Source organism: Somniosus microcephalus, chromosome 13 (genome assembly GCF_052327205.1).
Source record: "Somniosus microcephalus isolate GS21.2 chromosome 13, FLI_Smic_1.0, whole genome shotgun sequence".
Classification (NCBI taxonomy): domain Eukaryota; kingdom Metazoa; phylum Chordata; class Chondrichthyes; order Squaliformes; family Somniosidae; genus Somniosus; species Somniosus microcephalus.
In genome coordinates this window covers 40,257,818-40,284,480 of record NC_140999.1, presented here as the reverse complement: position 1 = coordinate 40,284,480, position 26,663 = coordinate 40,257,818, and the positions used below count along the sequence as shown (strand labels likewise).

The 26,663-nt window shown below is 48.0% G+C and overlaps 1 protein-coding gene across 1 annotated transcript in view; it reads right to left on the bottom strand.

Moving 5' to 3' along the window:
* Positions 1-11,275: 11,275 nt before the first annotated feature.
* The window catches only part of LOC147108251 (ras-related protein Rab-11B-like), a 35,816-nt gene continuing 20,428 nt past the window's right edge, over positions 11,276-26,663 (bottom strand). Inside the window, exons 2-5 of the mRNA XM_086004796.1 lie at positions 25,191-25,386; positions 23,893-24,086; positions 21,074-21,154; positions 11,276-12,036 (exon numbers count right to left, since the gene is read on the bottom strand). Coding sequence (XP_085860922.1) covers positions 11,894-12,036; positions 21,074-21,154; positions 23,893-24,086; positions 25,191-25,386 — 614 coding nt within the window. The 3' untranslated portion in view covers positions 11,276-11,893. The remainder of the gene's footprint in view (positions 12,037-21,073; positions 21,155-23,892; positions 24,087-25,190; positions 25,387-26,663) is intronic.

The following is a 26,663-nucleotide window of genomic DNA, read 5'->3' as shown; positions in this document are numbered from 1 at the left end:
GAGTGGAGCAGATCATGGCAGGCCGGCTGAGTGGCCCCGTCACCACTGGAGATGCTGACCCTGTTCTGGGCACCAATGGTAAGGTCATCACCTTTTTGACCTCTCCCTTTCCACTTGCGCCTCACACCAGCATCCTTTGCCACTATCGAACCAATGCAGTGCACAGCAGCACTCATGCCTCCCTCGCTGCCGCCCTGTCCTCACTCTAAAGCAACTCTTGTGCCTCCCTGCTTTCAGATGGTGACTCGCCAGGTGAGGAGGCGGCCCCTCAAGCTGGCACTGTGTCCGAGTCAGACATAGAGGAGGAGGAAGAGGAAGCCAGCCCATCAGGGACGCCCTCAGCCGAGGCAGCCCATGGCCATGATGGTGACACGTCTTCCCTGGAGGGGAGCAGGGGGGAAAGGTCGGAGGATAGTGAAGCTCCGGGGACCAGCGGGCTGCAGCAACGCGGGAGGGGTGGGGAAGCTCGGTGGCCTTCTCCCCGGAGAGTGAGTGCGGCCTCCAGTCCTGCTACGGTGAGCGCAGAGGAGGTGCGGCTCCTAGCGGAAATGGGCGCCCAGGCTGAGCACAGGCACACTGAGCTCATGGCTGCAGTGGCAAGGATGCCTGACTCCATAGAGTCACTGGCAAGGAGTGTGCAGGAATTCGGGGCAGCACAGGCCAGGAGTCTGCAACAATTCAGTGCAGCACAGGCCAGGAGTCTGCAGGACATCGCGGCAGCACAGGCTAGGAGTCAGCAGGACTTCGCTGCTTCACAGGCGGCTTCTAGCCAAGTGCTCAGTCATGCCGTGCATTCACTGGCTGCTGTCATGCAGACACAGACCAGGGCCACACGGGCACTAACTGCTGCCACACTCGCTGGATCGGCCAGGCATTGCCGGGGCACTCGCTATGCCGCAGCAGCCCAGCAGTCTGTGCCTCAGCAGATTGCTGCGCATGCTGCAGTGCTGGCCCGTGCGCGTGCCAATGTATCAGCTGACCAGGGAGTGCCTGTGATCTGTCAGGTTGGCAGCATTCCTGCAACCAACACTCACTCCTCCATTGCAGCTGCCACCAGCTGTTGGACAGACTGCTGCCACCCAAGCAGAGTTGGAGCAGTCAGCAGCCGGCCCCTCCAGGCCCAGAGCTGGTCCAGGCCGACCCCCAAGGGCATCTGCCGTCTCACCATCTGACCCTCAGCAGCCTTCCCCCAGCCTTGCTGCAGCCACTGGGGTCCCATTGAGGAGGAGCTGCAGGGCGGGTAGGGGCCAGTCACGGAAGCGAAACGGATCACCCTCGCAGGGGAAAAAGTAGAAGGTGTGGCCAAATGTTTTGTTTTACTTATAAAAGCCGAGACTGGTATATTTGTTTCATATTTAAAGGCCGAGACTGGTGTATTTGTGTTTTTGGGGGGGGTTTCTCTCCATTAGTTTGTCATGTGGGAAGGGCACAGAGGTATCATAGTAAAAAAATTTCTTAAATCGCACTGTCCATGCTTTCTTTTGGAAGTCCTGGTTGCCCTGCTCGGCTGAGGGCTTGTGGAGCGGCTACATTCATCTTCTGCCATTGGCACAAGCCATTCCCTGAGAGGGGGCCTAGAACCGACTTGCAATAAGCTGCCGACGGGCGGCCCTTGCACTTTCTGCCTCCCTCCTGTGCTGGTCCTCCTCCTCCTCCTCTGGTGGTCCTCCAATGTCTGCTGGCAGTGGCTGAATCCTGCGGATAGCCAGGTTGTGCAGCATGCAGCACACGACAACGAAATGGGAGACTCGCTCAGGCGAGTACTGAAGGGCTCTCCCGGAACGATCCAGACAGCGGAACCGTTGCTTCAGCACGCTGATTGTTTGCTCAATGATGTTCCTGGTTGCTTGATGGCTGTCATTGTATCGCTCTTCAGCAGGGGTGCTGGGCGCATGGAGCGGGGTCATCAGCCAGGTGCACAAAGGCTAGCCTTTGTCCCCGAGAAGCCATCCTCGTGTGTGAGGCTGGGCCTCGAACATGTCTGCCACAGAAGTCTGGCGCAGGATGAAGGCATCGTGGCTGCTGCCTGGAAAGCGGGCATTGACAGCTAGGATGAGCTGCCTGTGGTCACACACCAACTGCACGTTGAGCGAATGGTAGCCCTTCCGGTTGCGGTAATCCTCGGCATTCTCTAGAGGTGCCCGCAAAGCCACATGCGTGCAGTCAATGGCGCCCTGCACCATGGGGAAGCCCGCTAATGCTGCAAAGCCCATTGCACGCTGTTGCTGCTTGTCAACGGTCATGGGGAAGGAGATGAACTGACGTCTCCTTCTGAAAAGGGCATTGGTCACCTGGCGGATGCAGCAATGTACCGCAAACTGGGAGATGTTGGAAATGTCCCCAGTAGCGGATTGGAAGGAGCCGGTGGCATAGAAGTTGAGAGCCACCGTCACCTTCACTGCCACCGACAGAGACGTCCTGCTCCTCAGCTGTTGCTGCAGATCTCCGCGAAGCAGGTGGCAGATCTCAGTGACCACCGCCCTTCTGAATCGCAGCCTCCGAACACACTGCTCCTCAGACATGTTCAGATATGAGAACTGCTGGCGATATACCCTGGGTGGGTAAGGCCTCCTTTGCCGACGCCTGTTGCCCCTTCTCCGTCTGGCCATGACTGGCACTCTCTCACGGCGTCTCTGAGCCCTTTGAATGCAATGGAGAAGCCCAACGTTTCCACCCATTGCAGCCCCTATTATGTTTCCAATCAATGCTATGACTCTGAAGTTAAAGACAAGTGCAAAGCTGTGGCCTGAAGCCACAAGTACCTGTGCGAGTGTTGAGCCAAACCAGAAAGCTCTCTACCTTTGTCTCTCTCCAAAGATCCGTCTCTCACAAAGGAGTGGTGCAAAATGGCTGCCATTTATACTGCAGGAGGAGTGCCCTTTAATTAGCGCACCCCGCAGTGACTGGGAACCGTTCCCCTCTACCAGTCGCTAGGGGCGCCAGGCGCACAATAGGCCGGCGCCACTGAATTTCCGGTTTGGGGCGCACAAAGGGCGTTGCACCATGAAATGACGTCAGGATCTGCGCGCGCAGCTGAGCGCGCGCAAAGGTTTTGCGCCGCCGCTAAATCTTAACTGAAGTTCGCGAGAGGCGCAGATCGCGCTGCACCCGGGCGCTAGCCGCTTAGCACCCCAATTCTCCTCCTCCTAAGGCGCTAGTGGCTGGCGCAAACAACTGAATTTCTAGGCCCTGGACTCTTGTTTTTTGGTTTTCCATTTTCTAACCAATTTGGTGAAAGAAATGCTGAGTAAAAATTAAGTAATTAAAATGGTATGTTGTAGGTATTCGTGTTGACCTCTGAGGACGAATGCCTACTAAATAATTAAGTTCGACTTCAGACGAACAATAAATAAGTTGTTTATTTACTTGAACAGATGAAATACAACAGGTAAGCTGGCTGGATGCGGGAGATCGCGTCACTCACGTCTGCTGGCCGATGCGGCCGAAGTCGCGGTAGGCCGGGCTGTGCCGGCGGCTGTCATGGAAGGCTGAGTCGTGCCGGTGGCCACCGCGCGTACGTCACGTGATGCGTGACGTGACGTCAGCGCGCTAGGGCGCTTCTTAAAGGGGCAACGGCCCCAACAGGTAAGTTAAAGGGGCAACGGCCCCAACAGGTAAGTTAAAGGGGCAACGGCCCAAACAGGTAAGTTAAAGGGAATTATGTATATATCTATGTAAGGGACAACCGGTGGTACCGCCACAATGTAACAAAAATGCAACTCAAAATAATCCTGGTGTCATTTCCTGTTGAGGGTTCAGGTTTCTTCAGTACGGGTCACCAATCAGACAGCTGCAGACCTGCCGTCTACAGCTGCACAAAGAAACTGAATCCCTTTCCCCCTTCTTCCCGAGCTGGGCTCAGTGTCACAGTATTCAAATCATTCACACAGACTGCAGGTGTTCTTAATTAAAACAAAACAGTAAATGTTTGTGAACAAGAGAGGAAACCTGTCACATTACTCCAGCAGAAGCCTCTCAAAGGGGACACTGCGGTAGAAGTGTCCCCTGTATCTGATCCAAACAGCAGACAACTTCAAGGGCACAGGCTATTGCTCGAGCATACTCCGGCTCTTTGATAAATGAGCAGAACATTGTTCACCTGCAGTTGAAGAATTAACCACCACTCACTATCCACAAGCAGGTCTGCAGAATGGCCAATTGATTGGCAGTGCCTTGTGGCTTTAACTATTCCTTCCCATTGAGAGTCACCAGGTGGGGACTGTTTGAGGGAAGGACTTGAGGAAAATTGGAGTTTAAAAAAAAAAATAAGTGGCAAGGGTCCGTGGTGCTCTAGTAATTTGCAGTGGTTAACCTGGGATGGTTGTGATTCTATTAACCAGCTAGTTAATGCACTTTTATTCTTTGGGTCTCAGTGATTGACAACTTGCACACAGGATGATCTTCATCTTAGGCAGTGCCTTGGAACTGAGGATGACTTGCTTCCACATTAAAAATGAGTTCTCAGGTGACTGATTAGTCGAATGCGGGACCTACAGTCTCTGTCACAGGTGGGGCAGACGGTGGTTGAAAGGGCGGGTGGGTGGGGTGCTTGGGTTGATGTGCGCTCCTTGCTCCCAGCGAAGAGACTCGAGGTGTTCGGCGCCTTCCCGGATGCTTCTTCTCCACTCTGTGCGATCTTGGGCCAGGGATTCCTAGGTTTCCGTGGGGATGTTGCACTTTTTCAAGGAGGCTTTGAGGGTGTCCTTGAAGCGTTTCCTCTGCCCACCTGGGGCTCTCTTGCCGTGCCGGAACTCCGAGTAGAGCACTTGTTTTGGGAGTCTCGTATCGGGTATGTCGACGATGTCACCCGTCCATCGGAGCTGATCGAGCGTGGTCAAAGCTTCGATGCTGGGGATGTTGGCCTGAGCGAGAACACTGACGTTGGTGCGCCTATCCTGCCAATTAATTTGCAGGATCTTGCGGAGACAGCGTTGGTGGTATCTCTCCAGTGCTTTGAGGTGCCTGCTGTACATGGTCCATGTCTCTGAGGCATACAGGAGGGCGGGTATCACTGCTGCTCTGTAGACCATGAGCTTAGTGCTGGGTTTGAGGCTCTGGTCTTCAAACACTCTCTTCTTCAGGCAACCGAAGGCTGCACTGGCACACTGAAGGCGGTGTTGGACTTCATCATCGACGTCTGCCCTTGTTGACAGTGTAATGTTATCTTAATAACGTAATTACGAGTCTCCCAAGCAGTTGTAGTGGAGTGCCATTCATTCAGTCCTGACTCTGTGTCTCCTAGTCCAGTACCTCAAGCATGGCCAAGATGGTGTCGGATCCCGCCCCCGGATATGACATCAGCTGTCAACCAGCTGTCAATCAAACCCCGCTGTCTTTACGACAGCTACAGTTATCCGTACATCTTCCCCCTTCAATGAAGACATAACACAGTAACAACATAACATAACACATGAAACACTTGTTAACATCATATAGAAACAGTCAGTGTAACTACACCGTTGAACTAATTGCAGGTAGGTATAAACCTTACCCACACCCAGGAGTTCATTAACTGTTTACAGTCTTATCAATCCCTGTCTACAGGTCAAGTTTAACTACAGGCTTTCTGGTGTGCTGTGACCTGCGTAGCTGAACAGGTGTTTGCTGAACCACCCCAGTTGTATCCCTTAAGTTCATGTCTGTACCACACAGGTCCCTTGTCACATTATCACTACTGTGTCCTTCATCACTTTGTGGCATTTCCCTCATCTCATCTCTTTGTGGCACTTCCCTCATCTCGTCATCCTCTCTATCCTCCTGAGGCTGAAAGGTCTCTGGTTTTCAGTAGGTGTCTCCTGTTTCTGCGAAACACATTGCCGTTCTCTGTCATGACACTGTATGACCTGGGGGCGACCTGTTGTAGAACGGCGGCTCTTTTAGGCCATGACTCAGGCCCTTCAATGCGAACTATATCCTTCTCCTGTAGAGGCACTAGTGTAGTGGCTGTGCGGTCATGAAGTGTTTTTTGTTTCTGTTGTAGTTTCCGAGCCTTGTCTGCCCACACCTCATCTCTGTGGTCAGGTGTGACATAACTGGGAAGTCGTGTATGGATTTTCCGACCCAGTAAGAGCTCAGCTGGAGACTTGCCACTTGCTAGCGGGCCCGCCCTGTACGACATCAGGGCCAGATATAGGTCAGTGTTGCTGTGTGCTGCTTTCTTTAATAGTCTTTTCATAATCTGTACCCCCTTCTCCGCTTTTCCATTAGCCTGAGGATAGAGCGGACTGGAGGTTACATGATTAAACTCATACTCTGAAGCAAATGACTGAAACTCATGACTGGCATAGGGAGGGCCATTATCAGAGACCAGGGTTAGAGGGATGCCCTGCCTGACAAAGATTGACTTCAGGTGAGTTATCACAGCTCTTGATGTGGTACTGGACAAGAGAGCCATCTCCGGATAATTGGAATAATAATCAATAACTAACAAATAGTCTTTTCCTTCGTAGTGAAATATATCAGTTCTGACCTTTTCCCAAGGTTGTGATGGGAGCTCTGTGGTAATGAGGGGCTCTTTTGTTTGCTTGTAGTGATACCCCTGACATGTAGCACACTCGCTGATCAACTGGTCAATATCAGAATTCATGTTTGGCCAGTAGAGTGCCCCACGTGCTCTCCTTTTTGACTTTTCTGCACCCAGGTGCCCTTCATGTATACTGTTGAGCATTTCTCGTCGCATAGAGGTGGGCACTACTATCCTGTCACACTTAAGCAGTAGTCCACAGAGAGCTCAGACTGAATGTGATAATATTGTTTACATGACCCTTTCTTCCAGCCCTCTTGAAGATTTCTCTTTACTTTACTCAGGACTGGGTCCTTTGATGTCTCTGTGACTATCACTGATAGTTGTTCCTGTGTGGCGGGCAATACTGCGTAGACCATATCCACATGAAGAGCCACATCCTCTTCTGATTCACTGTTTTGTGTGGCGTAAGGCGCAGCCCTGGATAGTGTGTCTGCAATGAACATTTGTGTCCCTGGCACATATGTTAGCTCAAAATCGTAACGTTGAAGTCTCATCATTAGGCGTTGTATCCGTGGTGACATGTCACACAGATTCTTCTTTGCAATCCCTAGCAGTGGCTTATGGTCCGTTTCTAGGATAACCTTGGGAAGACCATAGATGTAGGTATGAAATTTTTCACACCCAAATGCCAAGCCAAGGCACTCCTTCTCGATTTGCGCGTACCGGCACTCTGTAGCCGTCATGGAGCGTTACGCATACACCACTGGTCGCCATTCTCCTTCATCTTCCTGTAGAAGGACAGCCCCTAATCCATTCTTAGAGGCATCTGTGGACACTTTTGTCCTCTTTTTAGGGCAGAAGAACTTCAGTAGGGGTTCACTTGCTAGAATGTGTAGCAGTCCCTTCCATTCTCTCTCATGTTCATGTCCCCATTGGAACTCTGTCTCTTGGTGCAGCAGTTTTCTCAGATGAACAGTTTTCACTGCTAGATTTGGAATGAATTTTCCTAGGTAGTTAACCATGCCAAGGCCCGCTGAACCCCTTTCTTGTCCTTTGGTTTCTCCATGTCATGTATAGCCTTTACCTTTGACTTGTCTGGCTGAATCCCCTCTGTAGAGATCTTGTCTCCGAGGAATGTGATTTCATTGACACTAAACTGACATTTGTCTTTATTTAGTTTGAGTCCATGCTGCTGTATTCTCTGAAGTGTTTTCTCCAGTCTGGTGTCGTGCTCCCCCTGAGTGGAGCCCCATACTACCAGATCATCCACGTACACCCGCACTCCCTCCAGGCCCTCGATGATTTGCTCCATTGCTCTGTGAAAGATTTCTGGGGTGGAGCTAATACCAAAGGGCAGACGCTGGTAGGAGTATCGACCAAACGGGGTGTTAAAAGTGCACAGCTTAGCACTTCATCAAGTTTCAACTGCCAGAAACCATGCGAGGTGTCCATCTTGGAGAAGACTTTCGCTTCTGTCATTTCGCTGACTATTTCCTCTCTGGAATTTGGTAGTGCTCTCTTTTGATATTGGCGTTAAGGTCCTTGGGATCCATGCAGACACGCAATTTATCCGTTTTCTTTGAATTGACGCAGACCATGGTTCCTCAATCTTCTTTATGACAGCTAGTCCCTCCATGCAGTCTAGTTCTTTCCTCAGTTTTTCACGGAGAGCCACTGGAACTCTCCTGGGTGCGTGAATCACAGGTTGTGCATCCTCTCTCAGTTTGATGGAGTATGTAAAGGGTAGTGCTCCGAAACCCTGAAATACATCTGCATATTTGTGTGCTATAGTCTCATGAGTCAGATTTGTACTATCTTGGGGGGCACTCTGCACACAGTTCAGTTCATTGATCATATAGACTCATTTTACCAAGCCCAAACCCACACAGGCCTTATCCCCCAACAGTGACTCATGTCCTTTAGGCACTATAACAAAGGTCAACGGGTGAATGTGATTTTTTACCTTAATATTCAGCCTACACGTTCCTTTTGTTTCAATGCTTTGTCCATTGTATGCCTTCAAAGACACTGTCTTGTTCAGTATTTTAGGTCGCACTTTGAGATTCCGTGCATCACTCCAACTTATGAGGTTTGCCTTAGCACCTGTATCTAGCTTAAAGGGAACAATGGTGCCATTTATCAGCAAGGGAGCTATCCAAACTTCAGTCTTTGGTCCTACAGAATGCACTTCATTAGCATTTTTGCCCTGTTTTGACTCATTTTGCACCATTCCAACAAAGTCTCTGCTCCTGTCTCTTCAGTCTCAATAGCATGCACTGTCTTTTTACCTTCAGTTTTCTCTTCCCAAAAACACATCTTGGCAAAGTGATTCCTGCCTTTACATTTTGCACAGTTCTTCCCATAAGCAGGACACTGTCTGGCTACGTGTTTATTACCGCACCGTCTGCATTCGTAAGGTGTCATCGTCTTGAACTCCGTGGGCCCTCTTGTGTCCCTTTTGTGTACCACATCCACCGGCAGGTTTTTCAGCACCAGGGCGCTCCCGCCTGCTGCTGTGCTGCTCCCTTCGAAAGTTTTCGTGTGCATGGCTGAGAGTTCACTAGCATGACATATTTTCACTGCTGCATCCAAATTTAGGTCATTGTCTCTAAGCATTCTCTCCCTCACCTTCTTGTCAAATATTCCAAAAATGACTTGATCGTGTATCATCAATTCCTTCAGGTCCCTAAAGTTGCATGTTTGTGCTTTTATTTTCAAGTCCGTCAAAAAAAAATCAAAGGATTCTCCTTTTGTACGCGGGAGCAAAACACGAATCTCTCATACATTTCATTCTTTTTTGGAGTGCAGTATTCGTCGAACCGTTCTATCACCTTGTCCAGATCATTTTTATCATCTTTGGCTGCTAACGTAAATGTATTAAACAGCTCGATTGCCTGCGAGCCAGCCACTGTTAGCAACAAAGCTACTTTACGTGTTCCAGAGCTAGTCGAAGCATCAATCGCTGTGAGGTAGAGAAGAAAGCGTTGCTTGAAGACACACCAATTTTCATCCACATTTCCTTCTAGTTGCAGGCTAGCAGGAGGTTTTATTCCTTCCATTGTTGTAGTATGTCCTTATCGTGAGTTCTATAAATCCTTGTACCATGTAATGTTATCTTAATAACGTAATTACGAGTCTCCCAAGCAGCTGTAGTGGAGTGCCATTTATTCAGTCCTGACTCTGTGTCTCCTAATCCAGTACCTCAACCATGGCCAAGATGGCGTCGGATCCCGCCCGCGGCTATGACGTCGGCCATCAACCAGCTGTCAATCAAACCCGCTGTCTTTACGACAGCTACGGTTATCCGTACAGACAGTAGGCTCCCGAGGTATGGAAAGTGGTCCACGTTGTCCAAGGCCTTGTTGTGGATTTTGATAATCGGGGGGGGCAGTACTGTGTGGCAGGGGCAGGTTGGTAGAGGACCTTTGTCTTACGGAGGTTTAGTGTAAGGCCTATGCTCTCGTATGCTTTGGTGAAGGTGTTGATGATGGTTTGGAGTTCGACCTCCGAGTGAGCGCAGACGCAAGCGTCGTCTGCATACTGTAATTCGACAACAGAGGATGAGACAACCTTGGCGACGGAGGTTGAACACTGTTCAACTGTGCACACAAGATAGATTTAAGGGGAAGCTAGATAAACACATGAGGGGGAAAGGAATTGAAGGATAGGATGATTGGGTTTGATGAAGTAGGCTGGGTAGGAGGCTCGTGTGGAGGATAAACACCGGCATCGACCAGTTGGGCCAAATGGCCTGTTTCCGTGCTGTACATTTTGTAATTCCACATAAGATGTGAAACCAGTGGCAGCAGCACTCAGTGTTGCCCTGCAGCTACTTGAATAAAGCCTTTAGGAGCCTATTCGGTTTGTATTATATGGGGAAGGGAGCTAATTCAGTGTCAGTTAGCACCTTTAAAAGGAGCTAGATGGCTATTTGTTGAGAAAGGGGAAAGAAGATTAGAGACATATTTAACAGCATAGCTTGAATTTTGTTTCAGGAAGTAGGGGGAGGAACTTAATGTTTGTAAAGTAGGGCATTAGCAGGTGGTGGGGGAAGTCCATGATAGAATAATAAGACATGGACCGAGGGCTTGATGGGCTGACTTCTCATTCCAGACTTCTATTCTTAAATCAAATGAGCTCACTGAATGCAGTGTCATCTGATGCGAGGAAGCTATGCGATTCGCTCACACTTGCAGTGCACAGAGTCTGGAGCTTCTTTCCATGGCGATGCATTATTCTGACAATTGCTAACACCTTTCCAGTCCCTAAAGATAGTTCTTCACCAGTTTAATTAAAACTTACACATTTACATGGCACTACATAGGAATACAATCATGGCAATCGTAACCCAGTTCCAAGTGGACATGGACCCATAGAATGAAACTGTTCTTAGTTGAGCAATCTCACTCAGAGGGGTTACAGACTTAACCCCATGTGCACCCTCCGCTCCCCAGATACTAGCCTACTTTCCACTCACTGTCTGTGGCCAATTCTTCAGCTACCTTGCCCCCATCTTCTGGAACTCCTCCCTCATCATCACTGCCTTGTCACCTCCCTTCTGCTTTCAGTACCCTCTTTAAAAGACCCTGCTCTTCAAATGTGCTTGCATCCTCCCCTAGCCCCCATCTTCTTCCTGCTTGGCGCTCATCACCCTGTAAAGTGCTCTGGCCATCACTCTCTGTGAAGAGCTCTGTAGAAACACAAGTTGTTATATGAATAGGACACATGGATGGGCACAAGATTTGGTCTCTGATATAGCAACTCGTTTACAAATAAATAAATACAAGAATAGGCTGAGAGACACGGCCAGAATTTCACAATACATTTATTTTTGAATTTTATTTACTATAAAACTGCAGCAGTTCTGTAATATAACAAGTATTTCACCATCTTATTTCTGGATAAATAATTTCTCTTTTGAAAATTACTTCAGGTTATTGCCTTGTGATTTCTGGTGGCCTGAAACTGAATTTGTCCTGAATTATTCCAGGTTTGCACTGTGGATCCAAACCCACTTGGAATTGGAATGAGGCAGTCCCAAACTCACCTCCCTCTGGCCTTCAGAGCCGGCAGAGAGGCAAATCTTTCATCCCATCAGTCAGGCCCTGAAGCACAGAGGGAAAGCACCTCAGCTTGGCTCTGCGTAGTTATTCTCAGCTGAGAATACGGAGCTGGTAAACCTATCTTTGAATTAGTGGCAGCATGTTTCTGGGCCTCATGCAGAGGGATCCCATGCCATCACCGGTATGTTTCAGGCAATTCATTGCTGCTTATTCTGAAAAGTTTGAAATATCTGTTCTGTAGTTGCAGCAAAAAAAAACATCCAAAAGAAACGGATTAAATCATATAGGGCATTGGACAGAAGCGTTCCAAACACACTATAATGCACAGGCAGGAGTGGGGAATCAAAGGAGCAGCTGAAGCAGCTCACATATTCTGGCAACACTGCAGTTTATTAGACTTCTGCCCGTCGCTTGTTGGGGGGACATCGATCTCCACCACGTCGCTCCCAGGCGACTCGTGGGCCAATCGGTCCGAGATCTGCTTCTGAGAAACTATGCGGTAAATTTCTGGAAAAGAAAAGAAAAATAATTTTAGTTACTCTGGAATCCCACTCTTTATAAAATTACTTTTCAGCCCCTCCCATGCCCCACACAAGGCAATGGGCACCCTCCACCATTTTGCTCATATGGCCATTCTTCACATTCGATCGTAGACCACAGCCTCCCATCTTCCACCCTACCTAAACTTGAGCTGATCCAAAACTCGGCTGCCCCATGTCCTAACTCGCACCAAGTCCCGTTCACCCATCACCCCTGTGCTCACTGACCTACATTGGCTCCCGGTCCGGCAACAAAGAATTTTAAAATTCTCATCCTTCTTTTCAAATCCCTCCATAGCCTCGCCCCTTCTATCTCTGTAACCTCCTCCAGCCTGACAACCCTCCGAGATCTTTGCGCTTCTCCAATACTGGCCTCTTGAGCATCCCCGATTTTAATCACGCCCCCGATTTTAATCGCGCCACTGATTGTGGCCGTGCCTTCAGCTGCCGAGGCCCTAAGTTCTGGAATTCACTTCCTAAACCTCTCCGCCTCTCTTTCCTCCTTTAAGATGCTCCTTAAAACCTTACTTTTTGACCGATCTTTTTGTCATCTGTCTTAATATCTCCTTATGTGGCTTGGTGTCAACTTTTGTTTGATAACGCTCCTGTGAAGCGCCTGGGGACATTTTACTATGTTAAATGCAATTTATGCAAGTTTAAAAGAATTTTAAAATCAAGGCGTTGCTTAACCGGGAGCCAGTGTAGTCAGGGAGCACAGGGATGATGGCTAAATGGGACTTGATGCAAGTTTGGATACAGGTAGTAGAATTTTTGGATGACCTTAAGTTTACGAAGCATGGAAGATGGGAGGCCAGGAGTGCAATGGAATAGTCAAGTCTCGAGGTAACAAAGGCATGATGAAAGTTTCAGCAGCAGATGAGCTGAGACAGGGGCGGAGTCGGATGATGTTACGGAGGTGGAAATAGGCGGTCTTAGTGATGGCGCGGATATGTGATTGGAAGTTCATCTCGGGGACAAATACGACACTGTAGTGTATGTACCTTTAAGAGGAGAACTACTTTTACAGCTCCTGTATACTGTAGTACCGGCAGTGACCACACCTGTATATAAACCCTGAGTAGGGATCTGTACTGTTAGTTTTTAAGAATACCCTCATCCAGTAAACACCTGTTGATTGTTCATCTGCAGTCTCCGTCTATTTATTGAAGAACACCATACCTCAAGATTCACGGATTTAACAGTGGCGACGAGGCAGATTCGAACCTACCTGCAACTCTACATTCCTCCAAGGGATTCGCTCCTGGAGAACAGTGGAAGAAAGTCGAGGCCAGAAGCACGGGCGTCGACCACGAGCAACCGCCCAGTCATCCAGCAGAGATTGAGCATCGCAGGGGAGGCTGTTGAGAGCTGGGCTTGGTTCTCCAGTCACGACGATCCAGCGCAACAGGCTGGCAACAGGTACGGCGCAGACCCTTCCCGGACAGCGGCGGCTGGAGCCGACCGACGGCATAGAAAAGGCCGAGCAGCGTCGACAGGGTAAGAGAGAGGGTAAAGCGCACAGGGCGCAGCCGGGGGTTGAAGACCGAGCGGCGTCGACGGAAAACAAAAAAAGAGAGGGTAAAGCGCAGCTGGGGTTCAGGACCGAGCGGCGTCAACGAGAGAGGCGCGCAGGAAAACGCGCAGAGCGCAGCCAGTGCTCAAAGGCTGAGCAGCGTCCGCGGGGAAGAAAGGAAGCGTGGGAGACGCCATTTGAGCCGCAGCAGAGAAGAAGGGAGAGCGCGGGAGACGCCATTTTTAGCCAGTCTAACCACACCCAGGGATGCCGAAGAGTGGCAGTGTCACAGCTTTCGACAATGAAGTCGAAGATTGGGCGACTTATGTAGAACGCATTGAAGTGTACTGCAAGGCGAATGAAGTGCCAGATGCCAGGAAAGCACTGGTATTGTTGAATTCCATGGGTGCAAAAACGTATGGCTTACTGCGAAACCTAGTAACCCCAGAGAAGCCAGTGGATAAGGATTTTGAAAGCATAGTGGCAATCCTACAGGACCACTTAAACCCCACACCGCTGCTGATAGCAGAAAGATTTAAGTTTCACAAAAGGAACCAGCATAAAGACGAAAGTAATGCTGAGTATTTAACGGAACTGCGCAAGCTATCGAAACACTGCCAGTTTGGAACGGGACTAGCAGATACGTTAAGGGACAAGTTTGTGAGTGGGCTTCAAAGTGAAGGAACCCAGAAACGGCTTCTATCAGAAAAGGATCTTACGCTGGACAAGGCTTTCAGCATGGCAGTATCACACGAAGCAGCCGCACGGGGCGCTGCAGAGATACAACGGGGCGCTGCAGAGATACAACGGAGACCGCAAGAATATGGCACCAATGAAATGTCATATGGAGCAGTGAAGTGTTATCGCTGCGGCAGAACAACACACGACCAGAAGGATTGTTGGTTCAAGGACCAAGTGTGCAGACAGTGTGGAAAAGCAGGACACATAGCAAGAGTCTGCAGGTCGGGAAAGAAAACCAGCAGCAAGAAATCTCCACAGGAGAAGTACAAAAAGGTACATAAGGTGACGGAGAGTAGTTCAGACGAACAGAAAAGTGATACAGACTCCGGAAGCAAGGAGCTGGGTTGTCTGAAACTACATAATGTAATCAAAATGGAGGATCACCAAACTATCTGGGTCACGCTCAAGATAGACAGAGTCCAAGTGAAAATGGAATTGGACACAGGATCAGCCCTAACAGTCATAAACCGAAGGGACTACAAGCGGCTATTCTCACATATACCCTTGAGAGATACAAAGATTGTCTTGAAGACGTACACGGGGCAAAAAGTCTACCCCAAAGGAAAAATAAGGGTGAACGTGATATACAACGGCAAGGAAACACCAAAAATGGACCTATATGTATTGCCAGATGGAGGACCACCACTACTAGGACGTGAATGGATCCGGAAGATAGTTAGATTGGCATTCCATACAAGCACTGACGGTAGAGGCCAAAAAGGATGACGACGTTACACCTGGACGACTGTCAAAAATGCTAACTGACGCACAAGAAGTGTTCCAGGAGGAACTCGGAACACTAAAAGGCATAACTGCGACGATCAAATTGGAGGAAAATGCAAGCCCAAAGATTTTTAAGGCCAGACCGGTGCCTTATGCGATCCGCCCAGCTGTCGAAGCAGAGCTGGAAGGTTTGGAACATTCAGGAGTACTGTACAAAGTGGACTGGAGCGAGTGGGCTACACCCATCGTTCCTGTAATGAAGAGGTCGTTGAGTAATACGCCTGGGGAACCAAAGAAGGTTCGCATCTGTGGGGACTTTAAGGTGACAGTGAACCCAGTCCTTCACATGGTACAATATCCGCTTCTGCGGATTGAAGATATTTTCGCCTCGCTATCTGGAGGAAAATGCTTCACTAAGATTGATCTGGCCCAGGCGTACCTGCAAATGGAGGTAGAAGAAGCCTCGAAACAATACCTCACGATCAATACTCACAAAGGTCTCTACCAATACAACCGGCTGGTGTTCGGGGTAGCATCAGCTCCGGCTATTTGGCAAAGGGCAATGGATCAAGTCCTACAAGGGATTCCAGGGACCCAGTGTTATTTGGACGACATCCTGGTCACGGGCGAAAATGACAGTGATCACCTCGCCAACCTGGAGCAGGTGCTCACTAGATTGAAGGAATATGGGCTCCGAGCTAATCGCCACAAATGCGAGTTTTTCCAGAAGCAGATCTCGTATTGTGGCCACGTTATTGATGAAGAGGGGTTACATAAGTCCCCTGAAAAGATTGAGGCAGTAGTCAAGGCTCCAGCACCGGAAAATGTGTCACAACTGAGGTCGTTCCTCGGGCTGGTGAACTACTACCATAAGTTCTTGCCAAATTTGTCTACAGTATTACACCCACTGAACACCCTACTGCAAATGGGGGTACCATGGAAGTGGAATGACGAATGTAAACGAGCTTTCCAGAAGTGCAAAGAATTGATCACATCAAAAGAGGTGTTGGCTCATTTCAACCCAGCACTACCAATTCGGTTGGCGTGTGATGCATCACCCTATGGTATTGGAGCGGTGCTGTCGCACAAATTCCCGGACGGCTTGGAGAGGCCAGTAGCCTTTGCGTCTCGGTCACTAACCTCAGCCGAGCGCAACTACGCCCAGATTGACAGGGAGGCCCTCAGCCTAGTGTGGGGAGTGAAAAAGTTCAACCACTATCTGCACGGACAGAAGTTCACCTTGCTGACTGACCACCAACCACTTGTCTCCATCTTTAATCCAAAGAAGGGCGTTCCGGTGATGACTGCGCAACGGCTACAAAGATGGTCCCTTTTTCTAGGGGCGAACAAATATGAAATAGAGTATAAGGGCACGAAACAGCATGGAAACGCTGATGGGCTATCACGCCTGCCACTGCCTACTGCGGAGGAAGTACCAGCAGTGGACCCTGTCGAAATATTTTATTCAACTATAATTGAACGCTTGCCAGTAACTAACGCGGATATAGAGAAGGAGACCCGAAATGACCCGACACTGTCTCGGGTATATGATTTGACGGTGAAGGGATGGCCAACACATGGCGACTCACTGTTGCCAGCATTCTCTACCAGAAGAGAACAGCTGTCAGTATGCCAGGGGACATTGATGTGTGGATCCCGAGTGGTAATTCCACCCAAGTTAAGGGAGAGAGTGCTCAATGAGCTTCACGAAGGCCATCTGGGAGGGGTGAAAATGAAAAGCCTTGCTAGGGCTTATGCGTGGTGGCCGGGGATCGATCAACAAATCGAGGACCTAACCAAGAGCTGCTCAGGATGCAAGAAGGTCCAAAATGCACCACCACATGCCCCTCTACACCCATGGGAGTGGCCCTCCTCTCCATGGCAACGGGTGCATATTGATTTTGCTGGTCCATTCATGGACTCAATGTTCTTAATAGCAGTGGATGCGCACTCAAAATGGCCTGAGGTGATCAAAATGTCCTCCACCACCACAGAGAAAACGATTGCAGTACTACGGACCATATTTGCCAGGAACGGCTTGCCAGAGCAGATTTGCTCTGATAACGGACCACAGTTTGTGTCCAAAGAGTTTCGGAAATTTATGAGAAGGAATGGGGTAAGGCATTACACATCCGCCCCGTATCATCCAGCCACAAATGGATTGGCTGAGAGGTTCGTACAAACCTTTAAAAAGGCAGTAAGGGCCATGTGCGATGACGACATTCCACTGCAGCATAAGGTGGACAATTTCCTGTTAGCCTACAGAAATGCGACACATGCCGTTACCAACCAGACCCCGGCCATGATGTTCTTTAACCGAAGGTTGAGATCTCGTCTTGATTTGCTCAGACCAAATATACGAAGAAATGTTGAGAATAAGCAATTCCAGCACATCAATGAGAAGCCGACAAGGAGCTTCAATGTAGGACAACCAGTCTTGGCCCGCGACTACCGAACAGAGAAATGGCAACCAGGAACAATATGCACATGGCAGGGGCCACTAATGTACACAGTGGATGTTGGGGAGAACATCGTGAGACGCCATGTCGACCAGATCCTGGCGTCACAGGAACGAGTCAACCCCATGTCTCGCGTACCTGGTGATGAACCCGACATACCGGTAGCATCTACCCCAGAAACAGTAGCATCGGAAGCTGATGAACTAACAGACAACAGGGGGCCAGAATCGCCTCCGCACCAAGAGCAAGACACTCAGGAAAGGCGCTATCCAGAAAGGATCAGGAAGCCGCCCCAAAGACTGAATTTATAAAATGGACTATTTCAGTTAATGTGCATGTAAAAGTGTTAACTGTTAAATGAATGTTATGGTACTGTTAATCTAAAAGGGGAGGAATTGTAGTGTATGTACCTTTTAAGAGGAGAACTACTTTTACAGCTCCTGTATACTGTAGTACCGGCAGTGACCACACCTGTATATAAACCCTGAGTAGGGATCTGTACTGTTAGTTTTTAGAATACCCTCATCCAGTTAGCACCTGTTGATTGTTCATCTGCAGTCTCCGTCTATTTATTGAAGAACACCATACCTCAAGATTCACGGATTTAACAGACACCAAGGTTGCAAACGATCTGATTCAGCCTCAGACAGTTGCCAGGGAGAGGAATGGAGTCGGTGGCTAGGGAAAAGCATTTGTACCAAGGACCGAAGACAATGGCTTCAGTCTTCCCAATATTTAGTTGTAGGAAATTTCTGCTCATCCAATACTGATGTTGGCTAAGCAGTGTGACAATTTAGAGACAGTGAAGGGGTCGAGAGAGGTGGTGTTGAGGTAGAGCTGGGAGTCGTCAGCGTACATGTGGAAACTGATGCTGTGTTTTCGGATGATGTCGCTGAGGGGCAGCATGTAGATGAGAAATGGGAGGGGGCCAACGATAGATTCTTGGGGGACACGAGGTAACGGCGCAGGAGCAGGAAGAGAAGCCATTGCAGGTGATTCTCTGGCTACTAGATAGATAAGAATGGAACCAGGTGAGTGCAGTCCCACCCAGCTGGACGATGGAGAGGCGTTGGAGGAGGATGGTGTGGTTAACCGTGTCAAGGGCTGCAGGCAGATCGAGGAGGACAAAGAGGGATAGTTTACCATTGTCAGTCACATAGGATGTCATTTACAACTTTGATAAGAGCCATTTTGGTACTCTGGCAGGGGCGGTAACCTGATTGAAAGATTCAAACATGGTTTTCCGGGAAAGGTGGGTACAGATTTGGGAGGCGACAACACGTTCGAGGACTTTAGTGAAGGAAAGGGGGTTGGTGATAAGACGGTAATTTGTAAGGACGGAGGCTCAAAGGTTGTTTTTTTTTTTGTTTTTTTTGAGAGGGGTGATGACGGCACATTTGAAGGAGATGGGGACAGTACCCGAGGAGAGAGAACCGTTACCAATATCAGCTAACATGGGGGACAGGAAGGGAAGTTGGGTGGTCAGCAGTTTAGTGGGAATAGGGTCAAGGGAGTAGGAGGTGGGTCTCATGGACAAGATAAGTTCAGAGAGGGCATCAGGGGAGATAGGAGAAAAACTAGAGAAAGATGTTCCTAGGCTGTAGTAATCAAACACGCTCGTGTAAACTTTATCAAATGTTCTAACCCTGCTATGATTCATGCTCGCCTCAGATGCTTATGCCCCAAGCAAAAAGTCTGTTTCAACAGGCAAGCCTACTTTCGTGAACCAAAATGTGATCTTATGAGCCGCACATGAAGAAAAATAAGCAACACATGTACTCCATGAAATAGCAAGAGACTGAGGCTAAACATATCCATGAGCAGCAATGAACAAAATCTGTAGAATGGTCAACTATTTAGCCAAAACAGTTGAATATGTCGGTGCTACGATCAGACCGTGCCTGGAGTCGTGTATCCAATTATGGTCGCTGCGACACGAGGGAGACAGTCACCTGCTGAGGGCAGTGCAGAGAAGAGCCACAAGGCTGATCCCAATGCCAGAGGTCAGAGTTACGAGAAAAGGCTGGACAAATGTGGGCTATTCAGCCTGGAAAGGAGGCGTCTGAGAGGAGATCTTATTGAGGTTAACAAGATAGATAAGAGTATGCACAAGGTAAATCCAGAATATTACTTTAAAGTAAATTGTGAGAGTAAGGAAAGGGGACACGGGTTCAAATTAGTAAAAGGCAAATTTAGAACCGAGATCAGGAAATTCTTCTGCACACAGAGTGATCAACACATGAAAAGGACTCCCAGATAGAGCAGTGGATGTGTAGACCCTAGAATCATTTAAGAGACAATTGAAGGCAGTTTAGTGGGAATAGGGTCGAGGGAGTAGGAGGTGGGTCTTCTGGATAGATTGATGAATTAAGATGGGCCAAATAGCCTCCCTGATCATTAATAATGTGTGATAGTATGCTTCAGGGGAACATTTAAGACTTTTCATTGTTAATGTATGCACTGGAAAAGATACAGGACTTCACTGTACCCTCCTGATCACTGCCTTATGAACAAGTAACATTGGCAGACTGTACATCTTGATAGCAAATACAAATCAGGTTTGTGGAGTACAATTTAACAGAAGCAAAAGCAAACAAAACATATTTCACTAGATTAAAGTGTTTAATGTATAGTGCCTGTTTCAAAACAATAAATGCCTGAAACTCTATATAGCGATCTTAGAAGTAATTTAGGCTGGGGATTCACACTGAAGTTTATGCTTGGGATCTGATATTCACTGAACGTTCTACTCATGCCAGCTTGGCAAAGCGCAGGTTCACTGAAGCAACTTTGATAAGGAGCAAGTTATACTCCTGGATTGCTCTGAATTCCAAGTTGGGCCAAAGGAAAATACCACAAAGGTAAAACTTTTAATATCACAGTCTGCCAATCAAAGCAAAGTTCCCAGGAACTGCCCGACAGGTTTTCCTTACATAGTTTCACACTTACAGAACAGCAGCTCTGATTCACTAGTGGGCTGGTCAGCACCAATAGTGGCAGTCATCTGTGATGCTTCTTAAACAAGCCACTTGTTAGGACCACACAGTCTCCTTTGCAGTGACATCAACTCATTAGTCAGTATATGTATTTCTCCAATACAAACACACAGCATTCAGATTGTCAGGGAGACGATTTAAAATTGTCACAATGCGACCGGTATAGAGATTTCCACAGAGAAAACTTAAAAATTTAGTCTTTTATGACTTGAATCAAGACCAATCTCTGATCATCACCTCCCTTCCCAGATATGACCTCTAATTAACCCCCCCACCCCCACATTTTGCATTACAATTTATTATAGTTAAACCAGAAAATTTGCAATATACAGCATGAACTCAAGGATCTAGTAAAGAATTTCCAACCCAAAGCATTGGATAGTGTCAAGCACCGATGGGCTTAATGGTCTTTTCTTTTGTACATTACCCTCCAGTGCTGATGGACCTGCTGTGGATTTGACAGTTTCTGTTTTGATTTTAGATTTATAATTTTTCTCTTTTTATCCTGTTGTATTTCATTCAGTCACAGTACAGATACATCTATTTGGATCTAGACAATCTTTTTGGTTTTACCTGTCAAGATATTTTGGAATGCCTCCTCTACGTTAGTTGAATCCAAGGCAGATGTTTCAATAAATGAAAGACAATTCTTCTCTACATGAAAAGGGAACAGAAGAAACATCAATAATCTTGATGAACCTGGCGAGTCAGTCAGAAACCCCTCTGATGTTGGCCCATGTGAACGATCTAGAGATCAGTAAGCTCCAGGAAGAATCCATTCATGCAGGATTGTGAGTACAGTCTGTGTTTCAAGTGGAAGAAAAGTTGGGGTGAAGGGTGCTTTTGTTCAAATACTATTTTATACTGAAAAAAAACTTTACATATGTGTGCATTTCCTGTTTGTCGTACTTCTGTCTGAAAGTCTCGCATGCTGTCTAATTCAGATTAGTTGCAAAAAAAAAGTTAAAAATGAAAAGAAACAAAGGCAAACATAGAAATGCTCCAAGAACAGAACATACTTGAGCCATAATATCTGCAGCCTCTCAAGTCACCTGTGCATGAACCCACTTACTTATAATTAGACTTTGTAAACTTAGAGTGACATGCACCTACACTTCAACAGTAGACTCATACAATGGCCCAGAAATTTGGGTCGGGGGCTTCCCGCGGGTACAAGTCCCCGACCTGCACTTACCTAGCGCGCCGGCCATTGAGCTGTGGGCCCACGTGGGATTCCAATCCTGGGCCTCCTCCAACTGCCAGTGCACAGTGCTTGTGTATCCCAGGGGCGCAGTTAGTTCGATGCGTCCCCTGGGATCATGTGGGCCATGGAGTGCCAATGGTAGCAGGGAATGCTTCATTCATAAGTTTGACAGGAAGAGCTGTCAAACCTATAAATACTATAAGCCCCAAAACATCACTAAAACATCAAATAATTATTATTTTTTTAAATCACATTTTAAAAATAACTATAAATTACATGAAATAACTATTTTAAACAATAATTTAAATTGTTGAAAAAATTAATTACATTTTCTAACGGGGCTAAAAATAAACTTACCTTTCTTTAAAATATTTAAAAATAATAAACTTGTGGAAAAATGTTTTAATTTTAATTAATTCACCACTTACCTTGTTAAAAGCAGGCCTTGCGCCTGCTTTTTAAAAGTGTAACTGCTGGAGACTTACCCTCCCGGAGAAACCTGCAAAAAAAACGTAAGTTCCATGCGCACGCGCTGCCTCTCCAGCGCACGCGTTCCACCTGTCAACCCCTTCTTTCAGGGGAATGGAAGTGCCGGTTTCCCACGCATGCGCAGTGCATACACGAAACTGGCACTTTCATTGGGCCTACGCGCGAGTACCCTGTGCGTACTCACGCGTTGGGACCCGAATTTCTGGGCCATTGTGTTTTACAGTGTAATGGTCCTGTCCTTATGATAGTGTCGCCTCTGACTTATTGCAAGCAACACCAGAGGAGATTCACTAGTAATATATTAAAGTTATGAGAGGAGTGTCACCATTCAGATGTCACACTTTGCATAAAACACCCAAATAACTAGACACTTAAAAAAAAGTATATTTTAAAATAGTCATTAGTTGCTGTGATATCCTAGTTTCTGCCAAAAGGAATGGACCAAACAGCTGTCAATTCAGAGAAACTTCAAACAATAATAGTAAATAGGCTCTACTGACATCATGATATTTAGATCACCTCCACACAGGAAGCAACTGAACAGTGGCTTAAAGTGTCAAGCCAGGTAGCAGCTAACAATTAAACGTGCCCTGACTATCAGTAAGCAATGTCACTAGATGGCCACAAGAACATATAAAATATTGACTGAGACTTTTTAAAAAGTCAAAATTGTCACCTCACAGAGACCTGCCAGATCGGGTGTCCGCAGCGCTTGGTGAGATCACAGACAGGAATAAGCCTGTGCATCATAATGGCAGCCGAGACTTCTGGATGACCAAAATCTGAGCCAGCGTTGTTCGAATCCTGGGAAGCCACTTTAGTGGCCGGGTCCCCTGCTCATAGCAGAGGGAACGTGAGACCCATTGCAATCCATACAGGAAAAGGGATTCATAGTTTTAGTTCATCTAAAACTTCACTAATTACCACACACAGACACCCCCGCCCCGAGAATCAATGGACATGGTGTTTGAACAGGTATGCAAGTTCCCCCAGAAGGGTTGGGGGTTTATGTCATGTCAGACTCCTGCAAGTCATTGATCACTGTAACTGATATTAGATTCTTTTTATTGTACATTTTGTACCACCGGGAGTATCCAGGTAGATGGAAAGGGTTTCTAATTCCTTTAAACTCATCGGAACAAATTTCAAATGTGCAAAAGCAGGAAATTACATTTGCAGGGACTGAGGAGAGGGCACACAATATAGTCATTATACAACAGGGTTTGAAAGAAGGTGAGAAAGCTGGGGAGGGGGAGTTAATGGAAAGGGTGAAATAAAACCAAAAACTAAAAATTCAATGAGCTTGGTCATAAGGACATCTGGGGAACCCATCTTAGGTCTTATACTGACCCCTGAGGCAAACCCAGAGAGTTCTCAGATTGGGGCCTTTCTATGAGAAAGCTATAAAGGGTTTCCTCAACACAACAAATCACATCTGTGAGCATTTAACAAGTCAACGACTCAATGTGTATAAATCTGAGCCATAACAGCTAATCAGTGTTATGCAGGTGTTACTGGCACCAGAAGTAAAGAGGAAGGGGTGGTAGCAGGAGAATAAAATCTGTCTTATAAAATGCACCAACACCACGCTCTGCACATTATTTCTGTTCTGCAGTCTCCCACTATCTGAGCGCAGTGCCTAGAATTTAAAAAATCAGCTCAGAGGTTTCAGACTGTTTCTAGCTACAACGTAGCTCACCAGCGAAGGCCCGCGCCTCATCCGTTGGCACAGCTCTCAGGTGACGGAGGTCACTCTTGTTCCCGACCAGCATGATGACTATGTTGTTGTCGCCGTGGTCACGCAACTCCTTCAGCCACCGCTCCACATTCTCGTACGTTAGATGTTTGGCAATATCATAGACGAGCAGAGCACCTACAGCCCCACGGTAGTACCTGAGAACACACAATCCAGATTGTATCAGTCCTCACTCCTGCTCACCTGCCGAAACCTGCCATATAGAACCGAAAGGGTCAAATAAAAATACATTAAAAAAAACTGTCTCCTGTGGTACTGATCCATACAGAGCAGGAAGTTTACTAGTTCAATCCCTGATCTACGCTGAATTAGCTGTGCTCAGACAAGGTGGCAATAGGGGTTCTACAGGGTTAGGGAGGGGAAAATCAGGATTCCTGCCCCTCATCACTATCCAGTGACCCTGCTAGAAAGCATGCAGAAGTATAGATGTCGAGGCTATTTGACTGTCGGGGGCACCATAGCCTTTGTCATTCACTATCCAGGCTCACACATGAACAATGGACACTTTGAATGGAACAATAGAGGGCACCTGGCGCCCGGGGAGCAGCGCCCCAGCGAGAGGCGGCGCCCGGGGAGCAGCGCCCCAGCGAGAGGCGGCGCCCGGGGAGCAGCGCCCCAGCGAGAGGCGGCGCCCGGGGAGCAGCGCCCCAGCGAGAGGCGGCGCCCGGGGAGCAGCGCCCCAGCGAGAGGCGGCGCCCGGGGAGCAGCGCCCCAGCGAGAGGCGGCGTCTGCGGAACTGTACCCCAGTGGAACTGTACCCCAGTGAGAGTCAGCGCCTGTGGCACTGTACCCCAGAGAGCCAGCTCCCTGGGAATTGTACCCCAGAAAGATCCAGTGCCTTAAGGTGAGGAATGGAGAAGGAAAAGACCAATGACAGACATTTCCGAGCCCCCAAACTGTGACTAATGAAGCAGAAAATTAAACCCGCCTGTCACCCGCTGCAGGTACAGCTATTGCAACAGATTTTTTGTTGTTGCTTTGAGGAGACATCACATCTTCCGTGACTTGCAACATCACTGTGTGCCGCATCACTTCTTCCTCATCTTTGTTACTATTTATTGACTTAAGGGAAACTGCAAGATGTGGTGTTTGTATTTCTTACTTTGTTACCCTGCACCGAGGGGAAATTGGAGTCTGCTCATTCCAGGCTACTCACATTTTCCAGAAGCTGGCTATATAGTGGCATTGGAAAAATTAGGGAAGGGGTAGAGGAGAAAAATTGATCAAAAAAAGGTCCTTACGCTGAAGTGATGGCACGATATCGCTCCTGTCCCGCTGTGTCCCAGATCTGTGCTTTAATTGTCTTTCCATCTACCTGGATACTCCTGGTGGCAAACTCCACTCCAATGGTGCTCTTGCTCTCCAGATTAAACTCGTTGCGCGTGAACCTTGACAGGAGATTGCTCTTTCCAACCCCGGAGTCCCCAATCAGCACAACTGGAAAAGAAATGGTTTGAAGCCGTTGGTGTTTCAGTGTCAAATATCGCAATAAAACCATTGTAAAAGGACTGAGTGTGTCATTCACAGCTGTAATGTCCTCGAGTCTCCCTTCATGGGGTCTGCCTGTCGTTCAGACCATCTCTACTCCATAGGGCGGGAGGCTTGCTGCCAAGCCACTGCTCTACCACCAGCGGTTGGGAACTGCACACGAGTCATTCTGACTCGTCCTCTGATTTTTGCTCCCATCTCCGGGGGTGTGCCTGGCATCTGTGTGCCCCTCTACAAACACATCAGCATGCAGAAACTCAGAATTTGGGCACTCTTCTAGAACCCTTTTCTAATAGTATGAAGAAACTGGGCTTGTAGAGACATCAGTTCCACCATTAACACTCGAGTCACTATTCATAGAACACAAAACTGACAGAGTTTCATTAAAGGCTAAACGAGCAGCAGAAAAACTTCAAAGTGATCTCCCTTCAGCTGGGACCCTGAGCAGATGTCGGGAAGTGACACATCGCAGCAAGGGGATTTATTTATCTTTTCTCCCCATAGTTTTCCGAAGTCAGTATCTGCCTGTAGCTGTCTAGTGTTATCCTTGGTTGTAGAGCTGCTCTTATATTTTTCTCGCTCTCCCCTGCTTGCTGTCACACGTTCTCCAGCAAGAGGGCAGGTCAGGCAGCACATGGTGTGTGTGTGCAGCTCAGGTTACTCTCCCTGCGGGGACATGCCTACCTCACCACTCGGATCAGTAACTCACGGTGCAAAGACTCATGGCGCAAACCTGTATCTCATCATTTGCATTCCAGAGCCGCAATGTTCAATACAAAAGCAAAATACTGCGGATGCCGGAAATCTGAAACAAAAGCAGAAAATGCTGGAAATACTCAGCAGGTCAGGCAGCATCAGTGGAGAGAGAAACAGAGTTAACGCTTCAGGTCGATGACCCTTCGTCAGAACTGGAAAAAAGCTGGCGATCAAACAGGTTTTTAAGCAAGTGCAGGGGCAGGGAAAGGGGGGAGGGGAGGAAAGAACAAAAGGGAAGGTCTGTGTTAGGATGGAAGGCAGGAGCGATTAAGAGATGGTGCAAGGCAAAAGGACGTTCAATGCCGCTCTCATTCCTTTCTGTGCTTTCTGCCCCCATTTTCCAATTTCCTCTCCTTATATCTTGAAGGTGCTGACTCTCTCTGGGGTACGGGTTCCCCAGGTGCTGACTCTCTCTGGGGTACGGGTTCCCCGGGTGCTGACTCTCTCTGGGGTACGGGTTCCCCGGGTGC